The 17244-nt window shown below is 32.1% G+C and overlaps 1 protein-coding gene across 1 annotated transcript in view; it reads left to right on the top strand.

The window, feature by feature from the left end:
* The first annotated feature begins 6876 nt into the window (after positions 1-6876).
* The window catches only part of LOC119082681, a 45957-nt gene continuing 35589 nt past the window's right edge, over positions 6877-17244 (top strand). The window contains exon 1 of the mRNA XM_037192258.1: positions 6877-7505. Coding sequence (XP_037048153.1) covers positions 7415-7505 — 91 coding nt within the window. The 5' untranslated portion in view covers positions 6877-7414. The remainder of the gene's footprint in view (positions 7506-17244) is intronic.

The following is a 17244-nucleotide window of genomic DNA, read 5'->3' as shown; positions in this document are numbered from 1 at the left end:
GTGGTTGAAATGTACATGAAACTGTCTTCCTGATATGATTATCGAATTTTCCGCCTCCTGGTAAGATTATTTTATAATAGATAAAAACAAACCTCCCTGCTGAAAAGCCAAGTCTCGATAACATGTGAATGTAGGATGGTATTTCTGAGCTGAAGTCGCTGAATACTTTATCAGCTCATTGAAAAAAAGTAAGACTTTCGTTACCTTTATTGTAAGTGATTATTCATCTGCCAAGGAGGTATGAAGGAATTTTCTCGCACGATGTAGTAGATGTTGCATGCGATGGTTTTCTCAACGAAATTTTTCCTTTACGTCACTGTGTTGAGAAATAGTTATTTATGCCATCGAGTGCATAAATGCTTTTTTAAGCACTATGTGTAGATTGTCGAGGTCTTACTCGCCAACTCCTAGATTCCATTCCACATTGATGCAAACTCAAAATCAAACCGATTAGCAAAAAAAATGATCTGAAATTACTGGTGTGGCATACCGATGTTATAACGTCCAATTCAAGCTACTTTTCTGCATTACATTTCTTTAGCATTGATATGTCGCTACACCCCACATAAAAGTCTTGTAGTTGCCATTACAACACATCGAAAATATCAATATCGGTTATACAAGCACATGAATTATTATCTGTATACAATAATTCCAAGCCAATCTAGCCAAACACCGAACAATAAATCTTCAAAATCTACATCTTAATTACATGTTTCCAAAAGTATATCACAACGATCAATGAAACAATTCAGAAAATTAGTCCAACGCATTATTTGAATCAGATTCCAATCTCAATCAAATTGGTATGTTTATGCATAACACAAAACATTCACGTTATTCTGATGTTGTTAAGAAAAGCGAAAAGCAAAAAAAAAAGTTTTGTTACACGAATTTCTGGTAACTCCTCTCGATCGCATAGATGAGAGATGTAAGATCAGTGTATGAATATCTTGCCAAGAAAGTATCCAAACTTAGGTATGCAAATTTCAACAACAAAAAAAGAGTTTAATTTCAATGCAGCACACCTTAAAGCGATTATGTCAGCCCATTTCGCTTCTAGTTTTTAATTTTGAGGCAGAAATTTTTACGTAATTAAATGTTTTTCACGATCATCTTAAGAATTTGTAGCTATTGAAAGTTTTTACAATTAAAAGGTCGCCAATGGTTCAAATTTAGTTCGTGATTTGGGATATGTGTGTGCTTATATGTACATGCCAGGTTCTTAAATTGTCAGAATAGAATTACAGAATTACGATTATGTAAAATGAGTCAATTTATTTCGGTATAATAATTACAACGCAGCTTTAACATATCTTACATTTTTACCTACCTTCTTGCAGTTGAGTCCATTTTTGATTGAATTTGATATGTTTTAAAGTGATGTGAAATGTTATTTCAGGCAAGAATGACGCTCCCCAATGTGTACCGTTCTTGTGATGGGATAACAACTTGATCTGTTCCACTTAACATGTTGACTGTTTATTTAGTGTGTAGATAATGAAAGATATAGGGATTCGAAGTGATGTCCGCACATGATAGTTCATATTTAAGATAGGAATAGTTGCACAAGGAGCATACGAAATAACATATCAATACACAATGTACGTATACATCATTACAAGTTTCGACTCTTTTGTTAAAGCATTTTCAACGGATTGATATAAACGTGATTAATCTACTTCAGTAGTTTCAACAAACGCCTCTGTCACGCTTATAATGCCAAGATTCGATAATGGGTATAAAGGTCTCTTCTTCTTCCATTGCCACTTGATGTCAATTCGACCCTGTTGCTCTCTTAATTACATTTGTACATCGTTCTGGTGGTCGATTGGTCGTGTTGTGGGTGATTCATGATTGTTTTTGTCCAATCATCAGTCATTCTTGCGATATCGCCAGACCATTTTCATTTCAGAGATGCTAAACACTCCATGCATGACAGAGTAAAGTTAACCGGGCAGGAGCGCCGATTTGGCGAGGGACCTGAATAATCTAGTAGCCCCATATTTTTTGCGAATAAATTTTTTCAATTTATGTCAGTGTTCATTTGAGTTCATTTTCATCTAGTGTACTAGGTTCCTTATTTGACGTTTCGAAAATGAACCGCTTCCGCCTGGTTTATTTTACTCTGCCGTCCTTCATGACATCCAAAATTTTTGTTTGTTGTCTAATCCATTGGTTTGTAATTCTATGTCTTTCCATGGCTCTTTCAAGCGACTCTCATCTGAAAGTCGCCCAGAGAGACAGAAAGGTGCATCCAATAAAAACGAAATGAAATTCCATTGTTTCAAAGTCAACCCAATATGTTTACCTTTCAGAAATGACAAGAGATAACGATTTGACAGTTGAATCTGCTACATCTTTCGTTTCAAGTACTATGAAGTGATTTTACTTCTTTCGTTTTACTGCACTTTTTGCCATAAAAGTGAACACTTGGCTCAGTTCAATGTTTAATTTTGTCACTGTTGTCGATTAGTCGTTACTGTTTCTAAAAAGGTCTTCTGTCAAATTTCGACCGATTCCTGTAAATTCAGTGAAGGTTAAACGTAAAAGTTTAGTTTTTACAAGCTTTGGGGGCGAAAGTAAGACAATTTTTAAATTTTTCTCGTGACAATTAATTAATTAATTTTTTACATGTGAAGTGTTGTATCTCGTTGAACGGTTGATCTGACTTTCGCGTGTAAAATCAATCGTCGAAAACAGATAAGTAAATATAACTATAGTAAACGAGAAGGTACCAGTGAGTTTACATAGATTTTATAGCGAATAGTAATTTAATGATGACTCCTTTAAAATTTATATTTGAAAATCACAAAAATTATAATTTTTAAGTGTGCAGTCCACTAACTTATGTTTTATACATCAGTATGAACAATCGAATCAAGCCATTCAATATTATTTGGCGACATTATTAATGAACAAAAAGTTTATGCCAACAACTTACAACTTACATAACGAGCATCAGAAGAGACTTGAGCATTTTTTGTGCTTAGATTTAATAAACCACTGGAAATTAGCATATATAAAAGCAATATACTATACATGTCAGTTGTGAGCACATTATTGTTTAAATGCTTCATACAGAAAAATAATAATAATTGGCTTTTGTTACAAACAATTTTTATATGTGGGCACACCACTGTCTGATGGCTTTATTGCGTTTAATGGAAATTGGAATGCTTTCACTGGGGAGACACTTCTTTTGTTGATACACTTTAAGTTGAATAATATTTTGATTTGATTTTGGCGTGTCATGCTACGATATTACAGTTACAAATGGATCATACATCCTAATGTCCACACCAAATTTGGTTGGACTAATCTGGGTTAAATTAAATTCCACTAAAATAGGATTTTTTTTCGCAATAATGTAACATTTCTGGCTTAAAAATCGTTTGATTTTTTATGTCTATTAACACAGTTGTACGCGAGGGGTGACGCACTTCCATTTAATCCATTAAATCCAAAAAAAAATTTTAGTTTTACCGAAATAATTAGGCTACCCACCTGAAAAATTTGTAAAGTAATTGCGAAAAATAGAAACGAACCCCAGCTCGTTTAAGTACTCGTGAGGTATAGGATTTTTTTTTGTAAAAATGGTATTAAATTTATTTAATCCACTTTACACCAAAAACTCCTAAAAGTGGATTTTTTCGCTTTTTAACATTGTAGTATGAGTTGTAGTACGTGGTTCGATCAAAATCAACAATTTTTAAGACTTTTACAGTATTTGGTAAAATGAACTTTTTTCCTATTTAATCCATTTAATCCAATTTTTATTTCATTTAATCCATTAAATCCATTTAATCCATTTAATCCATTAATAGTATATTACTTCCGAGGTTCCAAGTTGTTTATTTGATAAGTGGGGTGTTACAGCCCGACCCGAAGGGGAGGGCTGTATTCCCCACTTGTCAAATAACAACTTGGAACCTTGTAAGTACAATGCTTTACGTGATTAGGCAATGTAAATGAAAATGAAACATGCCGTAACACGTAAATCCATTTAATACATTAAATCCATTTAATCCATTTAATCCATTTAATCCATTTAATCCATTTAATCCATTTAATCCATTTAATCTAGAAGTGAGTCACCCCTCGGTTGTACGTCAATATGAGCGAGGAATAGCGATGTTACAAAATATGTTGTTATATTTCATATTATATGAGTGACGAATTCGCTTTCAAGTAAGAACCAGGTGACTACGGACCGTAAAGTCTGGCTTAAGAGGTTATCTGTAAAACCATTCCGTCGTCGAATAAGAATTTTCTACCGTGAAATTCGTAAAATTTATGTATGTTACAGTCGTTACAGTGTGATTGAATTGAGGTTTATCACATGCGAATACATTTTTGATATTTCGGAGCCGAGTTTCAGAGTAATGGTTGCAACTTCTTCCATTGTAAAGCGGGTTTTGTCTTTATTTCGAAATATTCGCTAACTGCAAATAGCTTAACTTTAGATTTATTGACTGATCGAGGAGACTGTATCCAGTGTATTAGAAATTTTTTGCATTCCCAGTCAAAATCTTTGATATATCTGCGACCCTACACATGTTGAAGTTCTTAATCGAATCATTTAATCCAAAATGTGTTTCTATATTCTTGTACCTTTATTGGACGAGGAAGTTACCTATTTCTCTGTTTCTCTACATTTTCTCACAACAACAAAAAATATAGTTTTGACTTTGTGTTATCTTTTAAAAACTGACATAGTTCTTGTTCCATTTTGATCATATGTGGCCGGTAAGCTGTTCCGAATTTGTAGTAAAATGTTGTCATCACCTAAAAATGGGGAATGTGACTTGGATGATGTGTTGTTGAGTGTTCACTTTATTATTTTCGTACGTAAACATTATAAAGCTCTACGTCAAGTTGTAAGTTAGAATCGAGTGATGTAAGTCTGGTTTGATAAATTGCTCTTGATGTACAAGACAAGTTGAATACTATTTCATGGATCAGTATTTCACATGTCGAATGAGAGAATCCTTTACGCAATTATTGATGTGCAAGACTTCTTGCTTCAATGTTTCGCATGTTGAATTAAATAGCCTCAATACGAACAACACACACTCTACGGATCCGTAGAGTGTGTTGTTTATTGAGGCTATTTATGTTGAATGAGAGAATCTTACTCCAAAATAATCCTTTAGCGCTGGATCACAAAATGTTTTTGGTTAATAATTTTAGTATTTACATACAACTGCACATCCCAAGGGATTGATTTTATTTTGTTCCTTTTCAAACGTTGAACTTACAGGCCGAAACCAAATAACAGGTTAGTCAAAGAGTGATATGAGAAGCGTTATACAACAGATCAATAGGCGCTTAGATATCATTACATCTGTATACAAACTAATTGATATAGATCATCACGCGCAGAATTTATATTGAAAATTTTTGAAATTTTATTTTGTCTATCTTAATCGATAGAACACGTGGAGTTCATTATGGGCAGCCCACACTTTTTTATGATAAAATGATGTCCAATTTTGTTGTCAATTTAGCTTGGATATATAGCATGATTAAAAAATGATTTTGACTGACAGAGTGTTGTATACATGCAAATTTCAAAGCATTTTTATTGCTTCAAGGAAATTGGATTGGACTTTATTTGTAACTGTAAACGTAATTGTGGTTCCTTTCTGCCAGTCTACATTTTTTACATACTTTTGTTTTCCCTAGGGTTGAAAGTGGCTTATTACACCTAGAGAAAAGAGAAAACAAGAAAATTGGTTTAGATTTCAAATGCTCGTTTTCGTGTGTTTATTGACCTCGGTTTCGCCTTGGATCAACAAAATTCACACGAAAACTCTACTTTTCAACTTTTTATCTATTTATCAACACTAACTGTTGGAATATACACTTGATATAATTCTATCTAGTGATCCAATGAAGTCTAAATGTAATAGTAAGAACTTAGTGACCTTAGTTAAGTGTAAAATTGTGTTAAGTCACTCTCCAATAAACAGCCGAAAGGTAAAGTCGCGTTTCATTGGAAGTCCGTATAAAGGACTTATCCGTAATATCCTGAAGCCAGTCCACACACTCCAACACTAACAACAGAAAAATCGTTGTTTTGTATTTCGTTCCAAACTTCACTACCAGTTTTTTGATGTAGGACTTCCGAAATGACTCCATGATGTTCAGAATTTTTTGGCGGAACCAAAGCATTTTTCAACTGGTAACCTAGAAAATCGATCTGTCAACCGAACAAAAACTTTAAAATCCTTTGAAAATTTTTGAACACTAAAAAGTCCTTTCATCGAAAAAAACCTCCAAAAATCATTTGAAAACTAAAAAAATTCTTTCAATTAGAAGACAATCCTCACAACTTAAAATTATTCTTTTTGAAAAACCTTTGTCAACTAATTTTAGAAATATCTGCCCAGCCCATGGGTTTTGTCACAAAAGGATCGACCATAGAACTCCAATCGCTAGTTTCAGCAAAGTAAAATAAAGTACAAGAATCAATGTTTCCAGGTGGACCTTAAAATTACAAATATCGGACCTATCTACAACTGTCAGTATTCTTAGTTGTCTTTATATTTCACGAATCATCGCATTCGCTTCGCTCATATCGTCATACTAACCCTCGTGACTCTCATTGTTTTTTTTGATATTTTTGCACCTTTTAACAAAATATATTTCTAAGCGCAAATTTTCGAATGCACCACATTAGATATTTTGGAATATAAATACTGATCGTACATTTAATATACAAACTTATAGACGCGTTGTAATTGAATGGGATTTTTTTTTTCTTTATTTCATTCAAAACAATCATCACGGTATAAGACTTGTAGTCTGTAACAACAACGTGCTATATGTTTATACGCAAAGTAGAAAGTAATGGACTGTGTGTTTCAGATTGACTGCGGCAGTCAAACGAAACAGACGTGTATTTCTGCAGTATACTGTGAAAGAAAAAGTTTTCCGTCTTTTCTTGATACAAAATCGTTCTTTTTATTTTGTTTGAAATTTGCTTGTTTCTGTTGACTCATTGAATGAATGAAAACGGAAAGTGTTGGAGTAATTATATTTTCCGTCTTGTAATAAATTTAAAGCAGCACGCGAACGCACTTAAAATATAAAAAAAATTAAATTAACCAATTTTTGTGTCATTGAGAAAATAGGAAAATTTGTCTTCCAACATTAAAATTGTGTACTTAATATTTTCTCTGCTGGAAAATGAATAAATAATTTTTGGTTGTTGTTGTTGTTGTTACTGGTTATTAATAATATCCAAGTTTTATATACGAACATCGTTCCTCGTCATATTGCAAAAAACAGAAAATTTAAAATAAAAAAAAACGTTTTTCTCTTAATTCATCGTAAAAAGATAATTTGTGAGAAAATTGAAAATTTATTGTTTTTTTGTTTGAATTATTATTAAATTTGTATAATAAACATGAAGCTTACCATGGAAATATGGTTGGTGACACTCTTTTGTGCAGTTGTTGTTTATGGGATACCCACATCAGAAAATCATAAATACGAAGGTTAGTAATTACAATTTTTCTGTTTAATTGAATTTATCTGGTTAACGGCAATCAATCCTTGTCTACATCACATTTTAAAATGTTTAAGTCAAATGGAATTCGTTTTGTTTTAAATTTCTTTTTATTGCAATAAAACTTACAAATAGTCATAGAATATTATTATTTCCTTGATTTAATTTTATGCACATTTTATGTGTAAACTGGGCATGACCAAAAATAAATATTTTTTTATAGAATGGCAAGTTTTGATTTCTAACTCAATGTAGAATAATGAAACACAATTGTTCGTGCATGGATTAAAAATTGATCTGCAGTTCAATTGAAAGAAGATACGAAATACGACAGCATACTCATAATTGTATGTTTATATACACGTAGTGCGTAAATGTAAATGAATTATTATTTATATATATTTACTCATTTGTGCGTAAAAGTTACGCGTGTGAACATAAGGATCCCACTCGTGCACAGAATTGTTATTTTCGTTAACTTATGCTGAAAGGTTTTTTTAGCGAATTTGATTCCAGAACTCGCCTCCGGCTCGTGTTGGAAACTTCTAGAAAAGCCGTTCAGCATGCGTTAGGAAAATAACTATTATGCCACGAGGCTGCAGGCCGTTGCAAAGTATGCAAATTTTACTCATTGTTACGCTGAGTTGTGAATTTTGTTCCAAACTCAGGCCTAAACTGGATTTTTGCGCTTATGTTTATTTGTGTTGTGTGTTGTCAAATTCGGCTTCGCCTCGGCTTTACATGAAGTTTCACTTCTTTCGATCAAAATTTCTATTCAGACTAATGTTATGAAACTAGCTACAAGTGACATCCCTTTCAAATTCCAACTAAATTAAGCATGAACTGGAATTCTAGTTAAATTAACAGTTTCGTACTTTAGTTTACATATTTAGAGTGGAAGTAACAGTCTGTATCGAATAAATTAAGTAATATACCATGCTAACTAATAAAGCGGGAATTAAAGTTTACGTTTACTTCCCACAGTCCGACTTTACATCAGTAATGACATTATTACGTACCTGAAGCTTGTAAAAGACTTATTCATGTGATCGCCATAAAGATTGACATGATGATTGCATGGAGTTCATTCAAAACTAAAATTTACCACTTGAAAATTATGTCGGTTTTTAAACTCTATGAATTTTGCTCGGAATCTTGTGAATGTTTTGTTATACTTCGAAGGGCACTCTCTGGAACCAGTTTTTCTGTTAAAGTGAATTGGATAACAATAATAAGTTTACTTCAACAAAACCGCTTTCGGATGGATTGTCAAGTGCAATTTAATGTGGAAAGAGCATACGACGGAACATAGCCTGATATTTAAGAATAATTTCCAATAAGTTAACTAAAAACTCTAGAAAATTAACCAAATGTATCGGAAAAAATGCAGAACGTATTCTCTATTGAGTAAACACTTCTGTGATTTCGGCCGCAAAGATACCATTTTCATCGTTTTTAAATATTTGCCAGATCTGTTTCCTAAGTAGCTCATAACGTGTTCGTATGAACTCGTAATATTTGTGATCTCTAACACGCAAAGATTTCCGAAAATGTCGAATTGAACGAATTTTGTTAAATTGAGAATCAAACCATTATTGGGTAACTTCGGGTAACTGTTACGAAACTTCTTTTTTTCATTTTTCTTTTTGTGAATCGTTAGCGCCACATAATATCATCAAGTAATGCTCCAATTAAATGTTATATGGCCCCAATAAATCTGTTAAAGCGTTTGCACAGTAGGTACACATTTTTTTTTGTGCCATGTCACAGTTGGCAATTCAATATGACCTATGATTCGGCATCAAGCTAAGTAAATTCTTTGTTGAATTTTTTGTAGCAAAATAAAATTTTTGAAGATCTGTGTTCAGATCCTTGAAATTAAGTACTAAAAGTTCAATTAGTCGGGTGTCTCAGAGTAGAATTTAGGTTAAAATAGGTCGTTTCAGCAGAAAGTCAGAAGTGGAGCGTTTAACTCATTAGAAAATCAGGTCCCACGTTCACAAAAGTGTCGTTTATGTAAAAACTCTATGTTCTCCTATCACTCGTTAAAATTGGGTTTTTTTCATAACGACACTTTCTTTTTCGTGATCTTTTTTTTTTCTTTCTTCTTCATCACGGCAACAATTCAATTTTATATCCAGGAAGCTATTGAAATCACTTCTACCAACAAGTTAATTCGTGTAATTACCCCATAATCAACCTGTTCATTAAGTTGATAGTTAAATTACTACCAGTGCTCAAAGCACACAAAAAAAAAACAAAAAGTAAAAAAATAAAAATAAGAAAAAAAAAATTAAATGTCCATTAACCTCTGAGCGATAGAGTTCAAATCATCCAATACAGAAATTTCATTTAGTTTTTCGTTTGCCTACCCATTAATACCAAACACAAAAGTTGTTATGGTTATTTCTCATTATAATTCGGTGTGTATACACCAGATAAGTATAGGTTACGGTATTCGGTTTAATATCAAAATCGTGAAAATGAAACAGTATTATCTTATGCAATAATTTGATCAATGAAATTAAAAATTATCTAACATTTCCATGCATTTACACAAAATTGTTCCAAAACCATACGAAAAAGCCGCGATCTTTAAAAAAAAAATTGAGTTAATTTCAACAAAAGAAAGATAAGGAAAAAAAACCATGCGAAAACACTGCATTTCCACTTAATCTCATCGTTATGGTATATGGAGTCGATTAAAACACAAACTAATCTGATGGAAGCGATTGATTTCCTGATTCGGAACAACAACAAAAAAAAACATTGCTCTCCAGCGCCGCGAAGAAATGCAAACGAAAATATTTTTATTTCCAACTTCGAGACCATTCACATGATTATTTAATGGTTTGATAGTCGTATAAACACCGATTTGCTATTCGATTATGGAAAAATATTGTCACTAAGGCCAATGGAAGGTGTTACATAAAACATCGGCTTTTTTGTGTTAATTTTTATGTAAATCTCGTAATTCCATTTCTCTTCGGTTTTATGCTCATTCATCAGTTTGTTAATCATTAATTGACTTCTATAAATTGAATGTCACATTCTATAATTGAAATTCAAATGCATTTTGGATATTTGTGATCGTTCACTAGGTTTGATGCATGAGCGAACACATTTTGCCCATCTATTCATTTATTTTATTGGTTCTATTGATGGAATGTAAATTAATACTTGCTCGATAACAAAGGAACTACGCAAGCAAACAAGCCAAGACGGTTTTTCACACGATTTCTTGTCAATAAATCTTACCTTGTTTCAAGGTGTGTAAGAAATCTCAAAGCTCTAGAGAAAACATCCTACACCGGGCTGTAGGATCTACAGCTTACGTTGCAACGGACTTATAATAATTATCACAAACAAAAAGTATGATCGACTGTATGTTCTTTTAAAAAGCGTAACCGTACATCCATACTAATCTGAGTTTTGGACACTTTTCATGTCAATTCCTGAATGAACTGCAGACCTCTGTTGTCAGTAGTTATCTACGGTGACGACAAAGAAATCAATGAGCTCTGACTTGTGTCTAGCAAATTCATACATTAAATCACAGATTTTTGATATTGTAATGTGATACACTCGTCGATTGTAGAATACTAAAAGTTATTTTCCAAACGAATTCTAATCTAATCTAAGTCGCTAAAAAAATCATTTTAGCATAAGTTATTAGGAACAACGTTTTTCCCAAACGACGTTATAAATACGCGATGAAATCCGTAAATCACAACGGATTTTCAAAAACTTTTTTTTATTCAATGAAGTATTGAAATCCTCGGGTCAAGTTCGAAAATGGGTGGTATCGGTTAAATAATCTGGGCTGGGAGTAGTTCTCGAAAGAAGCCCTTTCTGCTCTTTGTTAACACGATAACTGGAGCAAAGCTGAATAGATTTTCAAATTTCTTTTTTTTATTTGATGGAGGATTGAAATCCTCAGGTCAAGTTCGAAAATGGATGTTATCGGTTCAACCATCTGGTAGTAGTTCTCGAAAGAAGCCTTTTCTGCTCTTTTTTTTTAAACACGACAACTAGAGTAATTCTCAACCGATTAAAAAAAATGTTTGGTGGAGAATGGAATTAATTCCTGAGGTTAAGTTCCAAGATAGATTATGTTGGTCTAACGAACAATCTGATGTTGCTAACAGAATTTTTGTATCTATTTCAATAGTACTTTTCTTGTTATGTGACATGTAAACAAAACCGAATAAATAGAACAAAAATTAACGAGTGTGAAGTTTGCGGCCAGAGCGAAGCGAGGGCCGAAAATCACACGGGTTTAAGTTTCATTTAAAACATATGCAATTTTTTACCGTGTCATTTTATAGACAACATTTCATAGATTTTCAATGAAATTAACCAGAATTAAATCATCAATGAGAGCTTTATTAGACCGTTCTAGTAGTTCTTCTATTCTAAATAAGTTTTTGTGAGTGATTCTCAAAAGAATCCTTTTATACTCTTTGTTAAAACGATCTGGAGTCTTGTTATTTGATTGAAAACTGAATAAACAGAACCAAAATTAATGAGTGTGAAGTTTGCGGCCAGAGCGAAGCGAGATTAAATTTTATTGAATTGACCAATAAAAGTACTCTTGAGAAGCTCAGACAAACAGTCAAGGGATCTGACCCACCCAGCAGGTGGGACCTAGTTCGTCAACATAATCACAATTCCTTTATATTAGTTCTGTTTTCGTTGAGCATACCATCTGTGTGAAGAAATCGTTCATGCATACGTTTACTAGGAATATCATTTGGAATATGACCACCGTTGACATATATTTATTTTTTTACCTTTGCTGTCTTTTCTAGTTTTAGGATAACAACGTTTAGCTTTTGAAAGTTAAATTGTTATTTCCAAATGGATAAAATTTGTGTTTTTACTTTCAACTCATACGGCCAACAGTACACGAACAACATAAATCGAAACATTCAATTCGATCGTGAAACTTATTGTTAAAACTTTTAACCGAATTTGACCCTAGCTCTCATGTATCTGACATTAACGATTTCCTGTAGAAAAGATTAAGTAAAAAAAATCGATCGATCGATCGTTACATTTTTAGAACATTCACAAAAGCATGAAACGATACACCAGTAAGACCGATTCGCTTACATTCGGTACGTACGAGTGTATCAAAATGAAAAATAATTGCAAACATGACCCCGAAACATCTCAAAAGAGATGGAAAATAATGCTAATTTCAATGGAGCGCAATGCCATTATAATTCGCATCTTGGCATAAAAGAATATTAGGATTATTATTGCATCAGTGTAATGCTCCACCTCACACAATTATTGAATTTATGTCACTGCAAGCATTTTATGTAATATGTGTAGTGTATTGGATATTACACGAAAAGCCGCACTAGGCCATACACATATTATATTTTTATGATTTTGTTTTCAGTAATAAAAGATCATGTTGTTTGCCAGTGTTTATTTTAGCAGAGTGATATAGATATTTCGTTTTTTAAACTGAAATAGTGTATAAAAGCGCCTTTTATAAAATAAAATGGTCTTCCAGTGAGAAACAATAAACAACGTTGTAATGTGTATAACGCGATGTTTGTGCTGCACAATAATATATATTCATAAGCGATCGATACATTTTTCTGTACAAGGTTTGGTGTTTTCATATTTTGAAATATCAATTCAAAGTGCATTCATTATCTGATGTTACATTTTTGCGGTCTACATAAATTATAATTCCATTTTCAATAAATATTTTTTTTTGTCTTTTTATATTCAATATTTTATGCTCAATTGAAATGTCGATAGTAATCTATAAATGCATTATCGTGCTGGCAATTAATTATTTCTTAGATCCGTACCATACAGTCATATAGGAATTCTAAATCATGGTGGCACCGTTTATTCAAGCGTCTACGAAGAACCGTTCATTCATGCGTCCAAGAATTATTTTAAAATTCTAATTAAAACATTGCAATAAATTCATTTCAATTAGTAACGCATACCTCCCATGTATATAATAATAATATAATCTAAACACAGCGATGGTCGAATAGATGCGCTATTCGCCTGTCGATTTTTCCTGATGAACTGAGCGAGATAATATATTTTTTTACATGTGGCTGAGGGGCAGATAAATATAAAAAATTAAAGAGAATCATTAAAAATCAAAGAAAATACTTGAAAATTAAAGACAAATTCTTAAAAATCGAGTAATCATGCTTGAAAATCCTTTGAAAGTGTAAAAAATATCTCTAAAAATCAAAGAAAATCTTCGAGAAATCTTTGAGCGATGAGGCATCAAAACCACATAACGATTAAATCTTTTACTTCATTTGCTTTAAGTAGCTGCTAGTGCTAGATATCAAATATTTTACTTCTTTCGCTGCACAGTATAGTTTTCTACATAAGAGAGTAGAGAGTACTTATTCGGGCTCATGACTTATTTTTGTTATCGTTGTCGATAATATGTGACTAGCTGTTTTTGAGAGATATATTAAAAATTTTGTTTCCCAATATTATACCTATCTATAGAGCAGAAGGGTGATGTCTTGTGTCTGAATATTTTAATTATTGAATTGTAATTATTGTAACTTTTCCTTACAGTCTAGTTAAAGTCTAGCTAGCTTCGTCCACGTGAATCTTTGTGGCAGATTGACACAAAGATTCACTCCTGTGCGTGCATACAGAAGTTGACTCTTCATTCAATTAAGAGCAACTATGTAAAGTCTGTCATAAAGCTAATGTTGAAATAATTGATTTATGAACTTGTGCTTAATGTGCAACAGATGCCCTTCAAGCTTCAACAAGATTACTCCCGTTGTAATTAAAATAAAATATTTTTTAAGAATAATTAAAAAACTGAAAAATTAAATGTAATTCTTCCATAAATCATGAATCATTCGGCTACACACCGCGTAACCACACAATAATTTTTTTTTAAATTTTTAAATATAAAAATAAGTTTAGTTGAACATAACCAAAACGTAAATTTATGTTTGCTTTCTATGGAAGATAATTTGCAATGCCATGCCGTAGACAATTTAACGTAATGGGATTTCGTTTCAGATATGTGTTTGTGTACGTAAAGTTAAAGACATTTTTACATTATTAATGAGCTAACCTTGCTTCTATTTTCTCACAATTTGTTGTCGAACCATAGATCATTTTACTTCGAATAAATAAATTTCTGTGTTGTTGTGTATTATGTGTGCGCATTTTTTTGTTTAATTAGAGAACAAGTGAAGTTCAAGCCAATTCCAACATAATTTGATGTTTGCAGGTGATTTGTTGTATGGCTTGTAAAAACTAATTCGAAAAACAAACAGTCTCAAGTATCGGTTACACTTAATTATTCACACGTTTAATTTGAAATTGTTTGTTTTTCACCTTAAACGATTTCGAGGCATTTTATGGTCATTGTTTTTATTCAGATTAGGTGATCGAAAACAATGGAAACAATCATTAATTAAAATACTTGTGATAAATTGGTCTGAGCTTTTTTTTTTGTAATAAGCATAACAAAAGCGAACATGAACCGTATGACACCGTGTATGAGATATATTATAAATTCATGAAAATTGTAATTAAAATTTGAGTTTATTGATTTTTGAATTTAATTTCAATGTCGATTTGTGTACCGAATTTTTGTTAGGAAATAGTGCACCTACATTAATCTGGGCTTTGTTTGATATTACAGTTTTTTCTTCATCATTTGTTAGTCGAACGTAGCTATAAATATTTGCGTGACTTATTATTTATGGAGTCCAAGGGTAATTTGATTTTGATATGTGGCTTGGACTATTTATTTACTTGATCGGAAATTGATAAGATCTTTTTTGTGTTTAGATATTTGCTTTGGATTTTTCGGCAAATATATTTCTGCATTACTCAAAATAAAAGAGTCATCGCTTGGGCTGTGAGACGATTTCTATAGTGTAGCGAATTCACAGATAGCAAACATACCTCCAGTATTTTCTTCTATTCTACTACTTTGTTTGATCTAATTCATTGTCAACTGATTGCAGCAAAATCTATTACTTCAAAATTTTTCACTTACATTTTGCTATATAAAACCGGATAGATAATTGCGTATCTTTGCCGTCGATGTTGTCTTTGAAAGTTAAAGAATCGCTTCCAGCAAGGAGATCCTCTCTAACGATACCCTTAAGTTGGAAGTCAGCCATTTGTGGAATCGAACATTGATACTGTTTTGCAAAATCAAGAAAATTTCTACTCATCACTCAATAGCAAACAGCTTGGCATCGATACCGCTCAGAATGTTAAATTTTACGAATTTTTTACCTATAGAATGTATTTAATCAAAAAAAGTCAGAGATTTATTAAATTCCGATCGCCTGGGTCAGAACATTTTCTGGAACTGCCCCTGGTTCCGGTGTATAATTTAAATACATAGTCTATCCGACTTTCGATAATGTTGGGTCTTTATACGAAACTATATATAACGACGTTCACGAACGAATTCACAGCACGGAATAAAAATGAGATGTTACACGACAATGAAATCATAGGTGGTGAATTCACTCGCCTGTAAAACACAAGAAGTATTTTGATTAATCATAATAACACTTCCTTAAGAGCAAACGATGCTTCGATACATTTTCTGCGTTTTCCTTTGAATTTTTGATGATGACCTATGAAAAGATTTTTTTTTAAACGTAGGACGACATTGATGATTACTCATGCTCATTTTCTTCAGAACTGGTCACACTGGGACAAAGAATCTGTTTTTATTGAAAGTTAACACATTTGTGGTCGTCATTGCGGTCTATATTTTTTGAAAATGATTAGAAATACTTTAAGAAACAGTAAAAGCAAAAATAAGCGAAGAACACTGGTCTATGTCATCTAATATAATAGCCAAATTCATGTTAAAAATTAATGAAGTACAAGATTTTTCTATCTGAAAATATTTGATCAAAAGGAGTAACAGATTCGATAATTATATCTTGCCCTTCCAAAATCCTAAAATCGTTTCGAATGCTATTTTAGACTAAGCAAATAATTTCCATTTATTTATCTACCAAATTAACCCTCTAAAAGAGATTATGTTTATTGACCGCAGACAACCTTTTGCAATGCCAACGAAAGCATTTATTTTTTTAAAATCCAAATTGCAGTAGCACAACATATGGAATATAATGATGATGGTCCATATATGACTTATATGGCATAACATTTCTGTAAAAATTGTATAAAAAAGGCACACAACGGTTATCTCTTAAAAATGCAAATAAATGAATCGCTATGTTTACTCAAGTAGTTTGTATTTACACACATAATATTGCTTCTTATACTCATATTTATAAAATAATGATATAACACGACAGAAACACTTTCTCCGGTGTTGTATAGCATTTTTTCCTCGTCGTCTTCTGCTCTATGACAGAAAAAAATCAACAACAAAAACTTCAATATGCCAAAAACATCAGTGAACAAATAACTCGAACAAAACCAGCATAATCATATTGACCATAACACATAATCGTTTTATTGACTTTTCCAAACATGACTTATGTTTTGTTGAATTATTATTTTTCTACATGGAAGATAAGTAGTGACATTTAACAACAGCAAAAATATATATTACTTGAAGTGGAAAAAAATGGTTTATTTGAAATTCACGTTTTCTGAATTATTATTCAGCAAATAAAATCAATCTTAAAAATAAAATGAAGAGAAGAAGTAGAAATAATAAAAAAACTTTAAATAAATTGATATTTGCTACTGAAGAT

Source organism: Bradysia coprophila, chromosome X (genome assembly GCF_014529535.1).
Source record: "Bradysia coprophila strain Holo2 chromosome X, BU_Bcop_v1, whole genome shotgun sequence".
Classification (NCBI taxonomy): Eukaryota; Metazoa; Arthropoda; class Insecta; order Diptera; family Sciaridae; genus Bradysia; species Bradysia coprophila.
This window is presented reverse-complemented; position numbering and strand designations above follow the sequence as displayed.